Raw genomic sequence first — 9,439 nt, 5'->3', positions numbered from 1 at the left:
CCAGACACAGTAACAACAAAGTCTCCAATGGAGACGTTACTGGGCCCGCTCGAGCAAATCGATGATCAACGAGAGGGCCTTTACCTTTACCTTTACCTTTAGTACTCCTGTAAAATGACACTTGGTACGTGTCAGTCACAGTTCTTAGTATGTCAACTTATTAAATCTTAAAGTAACTTATAAGATTGGCACGATTACAATTCTCTGAGACGCAAGAGATGAAGAAAGTAACTGAGGTCACACAGCTACTGTGGGCCAGCCAGCCTGTCCTTTGAGTCTATGCATACAACCTACGTCCTCAAGGACATAAAAGTCTGCCTTTCTGTTTTATTCTTGAACAAACTTGAATGAGGATTTCACTGTGAGCTAATATTGTAAGGATATGAAAATTCAATCTGCTGTCTCCTCTTCTCTCAGGAGTGAGCCCAGGGCTCATGTCTATTGGGACTACAGTCAGGAATCTCAGCCACATAATAGGATTATTTTCAGTAGATTGCTCTTTCCCTCTTTCTTAAGGTTTAGGGCCACACCTAGCTGTGCTCAGGCCTTACTCCTGGCTCAGCACTCAGCACTGGCTGGATTTAGGGGACCATGTGGGGTACCTGAGATTGAATCCGGGTGGCCGCATGCAAGGCAAGCGGCCTAACCCCTGTACTCCAGCCCTGGGTTGCTCATTATTTAATTTGTAGTTACATAATATAAATATCTTTTCCCCAGGAATAACCTATCAGAATAAAAATAGAGCCATTTATGTATTATATATAATATGTCACTGGAGTCCATTGACACTAAATACAAATTGATAGTTTTTTTTTTTTTAAGTGGTGTTTGTGCTGAGTGCCCGAGAACAGATGACTGGTTAAAGAAACTTTGGTACATCTACACAATGGAGTACTATATAGCTGTTAGAAAAGATGAAGTCATGAAATTCACATACAAGTGGTACTACATGGAAAGTATCATGTTAAGCAAAATGAGTCAGAAAGAGCGGGATAGACACAGAAAGATTGCATTCATCTGGGGAACATAAAGCAACAAAAAGGGAGACTAACACCCAGGAATGGCTGAGATTAGTATCAGGAATTTTACTCCATGACTTGAAGGCCAGCCACACGTGCTAGGGGAAAGGGAAGCTCAGATAGAGAAGAGAGCACCAAATAAAGGGTGTTGGGAGGACCCTCCCAGGGTGGGAGAAGCGTGCTGAAAGTAGACTACAGACCAAACATGATTGCCACTCAATGCCTCTCTTGCAAAACACAGTACCCAAAAGAAGAGAGAGAGAACATGCGGGAATGCCCTGCCACAGAGGCAGGGTGGGACGGGGGGGGGGGGGGGGGGGATGGAGGGTGGGAGGGATGCTGGGACCCGTGGTGGTGGAGGATGGGCTCTGGTGGAGGGATGGGTCCTTGATCATTGTATAACTGAAACCCAAGCACAAAAATTTATAAGTCTATAACTGTACCTCATGGTGTTTCACTAATAAAAAAATTTTTTTAAAAATAAATAAAATGGTGTTTGTGAAGGTAACTTAAACATGGTATGTGAAATATTATGAGGCAGCAGCAGGCAGGGCATTGCCTTGTATGTCCCCAATCCTGATGCCATCCCTGACACCCCTCATGGTCCCTGGAGCTCCACCAGGAGTAATCCCTGAGCTCAAGACCAGGAGTTCTCCCTGAGCACCACTGGGTGTGGCCTGAGAATAAAACAGAAACCATGATGGGATTATTTAAATTACTGAAGATTTCTTTCCTTCTCTGTCCTCCTTCCTATACTCAGGGTTCAAGGCTGATCTAGGCACTGGCCCCACCTTTACTGCATTCCATTTCCTCAACCAGTTATTCTCTATACCACCGATAAGCGAGATTGTCTTATGTTTGTCAATGTTTTTAATTAAAAAATTCCTCATATCCACAAATAAAAGGATCAAACAATGCCAAAATATAAAGGCAAAGGAAAAAACAAACTAAGAGCAAACAAAACTATTTAATAAAACAGTTTTGAAATTGTCTTTTAAAAATTCATTTGGTGGGGGACTCTCAAGCAGTGCTCAGGAGATCTTGGGGCCATGCCCAGTGATACTCAGCTGGTGTGCAGAGCTGGGGACTACCAGGATCACACCTGGCGGTGCTGGGGGCTGAAAAAAGGACGGAGCTCTGGGTCTAGCATATGACTTGCAGCTTATCTCCCTGGCTCCTGCAACTGCATTTTACCAGACTAGAATAAAATATCTTTGCTTTTCAGTCTTCATTTTAAGCTGTTCACTGTTGCCTCCCCTCTTAAATATTTTTCTGGTTACAAAAGCAGTGGATATGTGGCTACTTTAGAAAGTGCCAGAAAGTGGAACAGGTGCAAGGGTACAGCAGGTAGGTGCTTGTCTTGCACGCAGCCAACCTGACTCTGATCCCTGGCACCACATATGCTCCCTGAGCCCAGAGCCAGGAGTTAGCTCTGAGCACCAAATGGTGTGACCCCCACATAAAACAAACCAAAAAAGTATCAGAAAGTATAACAAAAGAGGTCAAATCCCTTGGACTCTGGGATCAATGGGACCCAGGAGCGGAGATTGTCTGCCCGTTCCCCCCCCCCCCCTCGTCTTTGGAGATCCAGGGGCCACACCCATAAGTCACCTCCTGCTGGCGCCAGATAATCTCATTCATCAGCCACCATCCAAATCACACAGCTACTTCTCCCGGAAGGGAGCATAACATGAGTCCCCCATAGCCATGCCACCGACTCTGTGCCAGGCTGTTTCACTCAGGAGCACCCCAGAAGGGCGTGGGTGAGAGCCCTCCCTGCCCCACGGGACCCAGCCCCAGCAGCCGAAAACCTCCACAACCCAACCACCGCCATGCTCAAAGCCACTTCCCACATACTTGGGCTAAACGTCACATATGGGTGAACATATTCCTGGACCACACAGCCGCGCAACACGTCATAAGACACTCCCTACCCATTCTCCATAATTACCATATTTGATGGGGTTCAGACAGTAGGAAACAAATCATAGAGGGAAATATATATATGCATATATACATAGTTTTAGATATATATACCAAAGCTCACATCACTCAAACTTTAACAATATATTAGTGATATCCTACAGAATAATGGCTTAATGTCTCCTGCCCAAATAGAACAGTCTTCACACTGTTTCCTATATAATCACGTTTTTGTAAGCATTTTCAGCAGTTCTTCATAACAGACAATACTAATTATATTATTTCGGTTGTGTTTTGGGACAGGGATTGGGGCTTGGGATGGAAACCTCCTGAATTTGGTGGTGGGAAGGTGTAACGGTGTTAGGATTGGTGTTTGAGTATTAAATGTAATCAAATATTGTGAACTAACTTATAAAATTTAAAAAAATTAAAAAAGAATATAAAACAATCCAATCAGGGCATATACTCATATTTAAAGTTATTACTTTAAATGAAACCAGACAATGAAAAATGTAAGTTTATACATTGATATTGATATACCAATATAACTTATAAATTATTTCTATTAAATCTTTAATGATTCTCCTCCCCCCCCCAAATAAAAGAGGTCAAATCACCTGGGATCCTCCTTATATCTCTAACATCCCATGGTGGCAACTCAAAGTTATTCAGAGACACTTAAAAGCTCACACTGACAACTTACTACTTCTCAGGCCAAGCAGCTTCTCTTTGGCTTCTCTTTCTGTCTCGGGGAGGTGGCGTCATTTTCTTCATTTCACCGCCAGACACTCCTCTCCGCTAGCAAAGTCTGGGCATGAAGCACGATTTCGCTTTGGACTTCTTCTCTGAAGCAAGTTCACTGCCAGGAGCATCAGTCAAAGGTGGCCCTGGCTGCCTGGAACCTTTGTTCCCTCACTGACCACTCTCCGGTTCTCCACTCCAGGGCTTAGGGGAGGTGGTGCTTCTGCAAAGCCAACCTCCCAGTTCATCTTTCAAATGACCAGGGTTCCTTTGCCATGGAATCATCTGGTGATAAGGTGAGCTGAGTTGATGAAAAAATGTCCTAGCACACCCAGTACTTTTGGAATTTGTTTCAGTCTTTATTGTGATCTGTTCTACTAGGTTGTTTTAATGATTTCATCTCAGGTGCACTGACTTCTAATCAGGAACAATAAAAGCCCATTAAGAAGAGTCAGCTTTATAGCTCTATTTCTAGAGATATATTTCCTTTTTTTTTTAAACTGAAGTTAAATATTAGACATAATTACCATTCCATTTAGTTATCAGGCCTGGGAATGAGAATATGACTTGATTACATTTACATGTCTTTAATATTTGTGTTAATTGCATTTACCAGAAGGAGAACTTCAAAAATACAGGACCAAAACAAAGAAGCCAAGTTCGATGTGTTTTGAGAATTGCATACAAGCTGTAATTATTTGCTTTGTTTTAGTACCAAGAGCTCCAGAGGCAATGTAGACTTACCTTGGAAAAATTCCAGAAGGGAGGCACCCCCGGGAGGCAGACCACCGCCCTCTCTCATGCCTACAGGTTTGGGGACGAATGCACTGCCGACCACTTGCTTTCTCAGAGTGGAATTGTAGAGTTTTGTCTGCTAAATTTAAAATAGGAAATGCAATGTTAATTTATGAATCTTCTCTGGCCAGAGTACCTCATGTTTCCACAATAACTTCCCAGGCTAAAAGTCTTAGTCTAGGGGAATGCCCTGCCACAGAGGCAGGGTGGGATTGGAGGGGATGGAGGTGGGTGGGAGGGATACTGGGATCATTGGTGGTGGAGAATGGGCACTAGTGGAGGGATGGGTATTCGATCATTGTATAACTGAAACCCAAGCACAAAAATTTGTAAATCTACAACTGTACTTCATGGTGTTTCACTAATAAAAATATAATATATATGTATATATATATATATAATAAAAGTCTTAGTCTAAAGACTGCAACAATTTTTTACCCACTTTCAGTTTTCAGCTTGGGAAGTTGTGTTATTTTTGCCATATTCATGTGAGCACAAATGTCTCCATATCAGCATTTGATTTTGTAATTACTGGAGACGTTAATGGCGCCCGCTCGAGCAAATCGACGATTAACGGGAAGTCAAGTCAAGTGATCAAGTGATCAGCATTTAATACCTTTGGCCCGAGCCTTTATGTAAGATATTGAGTCTTTTTTCTCAAAGTCCTATATATTTACACAGGGCTACATAAGTATTAGGAAGGAAATGGACTCTCGAATTAGCAGTTTGGTCTCTATGCCTCTAAAGGGCTGGAATTCTGGAATTTTGTTTGTTTCTTGGGGTTACACCCTGTGGTGCTCAGAGGCCCGGACAGCTCTGCTCAAGAGTGACCCCTGCTGGTTCCCTGGGTACTGGCTACATGGGTACTAGGGATTTGAATGGGGTTTGGTGGAAACCAAAATCCTGCTATTTCTCCAGCCCCTAGATTTCTTTTATGGGAGCGGTCACATCTGGCCGTGCCTAGTGAACCATGTGGTGCTGGGGAGTGAATCCAGGACGCTTGAACACAAAACACATGCGCTGGTCCTTTAAGTCATCTCCTTGGCCCGTGGCATTTTAGCTCCCTTGCGAACTTGTTGAAGGTTCTAGCAGGGAAGCACAGCTACTTATAACCTCTTGACCGAAGAAGGTCCATCTCTATTCGAAGAAAGCTGTCCTCTTTCAATGAGGGGTGAGAGGGGTGCTCACAGAACAGAGAGGGAGAATGGGGACACCAGTCTAGGCCACCAGATTGGCTGAATCAACCCTGATCATGAATGGTAGGACAGATGTCACAGCCATTTAATGCTCATCTGGAATTCTAGACGCCTTCTCACTCTACCTATTCAACCAAGGCTGCTTAGTTGAGGCTTGTAGGGAATCTTAAGATTTATGAACTTGATGAGTTTAGAAAAAAGTGTTTTCATCTGGAGTTGATGCAGAATTGGTGGAACCATTAGAAGCTGATTAGCAATTTTGGAACAAAGATCCTGAAAAGTATGACTTTATAATAATAATAACAACAACTAGTGCTAGTCTTATAGGATTTAGGAGAATAATTGAGCTGAAGTTGTTTTCCTTTCCTGACTGGTAAATGTTTATCTTGATTTCATCGAGTCCATCACTGCCCTACTTTCAAGCTTTAATTTGTCTTCATAACCTTGGAGGAATCAACCAGTGCCACGCCTTCACTTTCTTTTTGCCAAAACTCCATTTGCATTTCCTGTGTCAAACTGGCTCTCTCACTGGTGACTCCCCATTAACTCATCCTGCACTAATCCCTGAACGAGGCAGGCGGCCATTTCCCACTCCAGTTCCTGGACTTCTGCCTCTTCCTCCTCCTCCTCCTCAGAGTGCCCCTTCCATCTGATGCTACCTTACATGTCATCTCATCTCATTTCTAAGACCAAATGTCTAAGCTTCCCAAAGTTCCAAGCTCTGCTTTTTCTTCATCACAGGCTAATCCAATTCTAAAACTTGGGTTCTCTTAATCCTATAATCTTCACAATTGTCACTCCTGCCTGTTTCCTTTCTTAGGATTGAGGTCAGGGATTTCTTGTAGAATCCCTGCCTAATATAATTTACTTGTGGGTCTCAGTTTCATAGGTATGTCTAACTGGATACACATAATGGAGATTTATTAATAAGAAACATTCCAATGATCACATGTTGGTCATTAGATATAACTAGCATACCAATACATTAATTCAGAAATAAGCAAATAGAGAATTAATGAGATTCCAATGGGAAGCCATATAGCCAGGATGGAGTCACCTGAGAAACTATAACAGCTTTAATTAAATTCTTTTCTCTCTAGAGTGCATCAAGGTATTGTCTTTTGTGCCCTACCAACTGTCACTACAAGTCTTTATTTGTGCTATTAGAACTGAGTCATGGATCTTGGAAATCCACTTCCCCCAGATCTGCAGTTTTCTAATTTGCGTAGAGTAGATCCACATGAGAATAGAAAGCATCACAGACTCTTCATCACTTTAAAACCAAACAAACTTCACATTTCCTCCGGGTTAACCAGACCACCTTCCTTCTGGACATCCTTTTGTAATGACAATTTGTACTGAAATGAAATGCTCATAACTGAGGGCTCTTTAAACTCTTACAACCAGCTGGACTCCTGACCACAACTTCCTTTGGTTAAGTATCTGCCCGGACCTTCTGCTTCTAGACCTGCCCCTGCCCACTCACTCTCCAGTCAGATGTTTCAGTACACAGGGACGTAAGCTGTAGGCTAAGAAACAATAGAAATGTTCTTGAAACTAAATTTGAACTTCGCAAGGATTTCCCACCCCGCCCAGGCATTTTTGGGCAAGGAATAAAAAAATAACTACTAGTCTATGAAAAATATCTGACATAGGCCGGAAATTATTTAGTTATGTGTGAATATCACCATCATCATTAGCAGCACGTGCACATCACCCATTCAAGACCGTGTTCTTAGAGCTTTGCAGGGCACTTTGCCTCATTATTTAAACTGCTCTATGAAGTTGGTCCTATTATTTCCACTTTGAGAAAACTGTCCTTGAAAAATGGGATTTCAAGAAATCAAGCCTTCGGCCTCAGGTCACAGTGATGGGAAGAATTCATGCCTGGCTTGTCATGTTCTGGAGCTCCTGCTATCTTCTGGGAGTATGCTTCATCATACTGGGAGTATACTTCATCATACATCAGTGCACTGTGGCCTTGCTGAGGGCCTCTCTGAAGCCCAAGCATACCTCTGAGAACTGCTGAAGCACCTAAGTTTCCTGGCCTCCTTCAGCAGAGGTAGAGCCCTCGGGGTCCCCAGAAATCTAGATCCTCAGTCAATTGTGTCTTGGAGAATCCCCTCAAAATAGCATCCTGTGCCAAGAAGTTGCTGGGAAAGAGAAGCTCACTTCCTACTCCTCACTGAGAGAGTGCAGTTCAGACACACCTAGACAGCAACACAGTGTCCAGTTCCAGTCCCAATATTTGACTTAAGCCTTTCCTCCTCAGTGCTCCTTGGGAACCGCTGGGGCAGACTCATAGCACGCAGTTATCTCAAATGTCATGCTCGTCCTCCAGGCCTCCACCTCTCTGCTCCTGCACTCTTGTTTCTCCTCCTCTCCAACAAACTATCAATTCATCCTTCAGAGTCCAGTTCCTCAATCTCCATTTCTGTGAATCCTTCTACAGTTCTCTCTGGGAGAATGAATTGCCTAAAATATCTATTTTATACACTTTGGGTATTATACCTACAAAGTCTGATCAAAGATAAGAGCCTACTCCTTGCAAAACACACGTATTCTTTAATCCCTAAGTTGTTGATATTCTTCCTATTTCTTTATCACTAGACCTCAATCCCTCTTCCCTTTCATAAATGTCAGATCCCACTCTGATCTGGGAAACCAGGGATTTACAGACAAGTGTAGAATCAGGATCTGAAAGTGGACAAACTTGTAAAATAGCTAAGAAAGCACAGTATTCTGTGCTGGAGCCCAAGCTGTCGTGGCATCCATCAGTTTAAGAGAGATCACCAATGCTTACCGAACTGAATTCCAAGATTACTCTTGCCCTAATACAATTTCCCATTTCTGCATTATTATAACATAAACTTGCACACTCATTTGGTATCAATTACTCTGAATTTGAATAAAACTACTCATTTATTCAGTTTTCAATATACTTTTAAAATATCGCCTTTCATTATATTCTTAGAATGAATTTGTGAATTAGGCAGGGATAATCATCCCTAGTTAGAGAAGAAAACAAATCATAGGAATATCACATGAATAAGAAGTGGGCTCAGCAATACAAAATACATTAGCATCGCATCTGCCCGTGGGGGCAGACTTGAGTGGTGGTGGAAAACTTTGAAATAATGGTGGTGGGAAGGTATAATGCTGGTGGGATTGGTGCTGAAACATTGAATGTAATCAATTATTATGAACAACTTTATTTCATTTCATTTCATTTCATCATCCTGTTATTCGTCGATTGCCTCGAGCAGGCCCCAGTAACGTCTCTTTCATCCTAGCCCTGAGATTATATTAGCCTTGAATATAATCTCAGAACAACTTTATAAAAATAAAAATTTTAAATTATAAAAAAAAAGAAGTGGATTTAGATTTGCACTTGTAAAATTGGATTCCTATATTCCTGGTCCTTATTGCACAATGTTGTCACTTATGGATTGATTTACTATATAGATCAGGGTAGAAAATGACACTAAGGTTTTAGTAAAGATCATTATGAAAATTGAGATGCCTAATATTTGCGATATTTAGACTCATAAAAACATGTCTGAGGTAGGAAAGCACAAGGGTTAGTCATATGCATCCTATCCAGGTCAGCATTCTGGCTCTTCCCTTCATAGCTTTATAACTTTAGTCAGATGACTTTATCTTTATTTGCATTCACTTTTTTGGTAGAAAATAAAGTAATTATAAACATGAAAATAACAATAGCAGCAACACCCCCATTGCCTGGGGTTGCTGCAGGAATGAAAT

The 9,439-nt window shown here is 42.0% G+C and overlaps 1 protein-coding gene across 1 annotated transcript in view; it reads right to left on the bottom strand.

Annotated features, from left to right (window-relative positions):
* Positions 1–9,439, bottom strand: part of EXPH5 (exophilin 5) — an 80,848-nt gene that overhangs the window by 6,595 nt on the left and 64,814 nt on the right. The window contains exon 5 of the mRNA XM_056107551.1: positions 4,428–4,557. Within this exon, the coding sequence (XP_055963526.1) occupies positions 4,428–4,557 (130 nt within the window). The remainder of the gene's footprint in view (positions 1–4,427; positions 4,558–9,439) is intronic.

This window comes from Sorex fumeus, unplaced genomic scaffold, assembly GCF_029834395.1.
Source record: "Sorex fumeus unplaced genomic scaffold, SorFum_2.1 ptg000169l, whole genome shotgun sequence".
Lineage (NCBI taxonomy): Eukaryota > Metazoa > Chordata > Mammalia > Eulipotyphla > Soricidae > Sorex > Sorex fumeus.
Note: the sequence above shows the minus strand (reverse complement) of the source record. Positions and strands in the feature narration are given on the sequence as shown.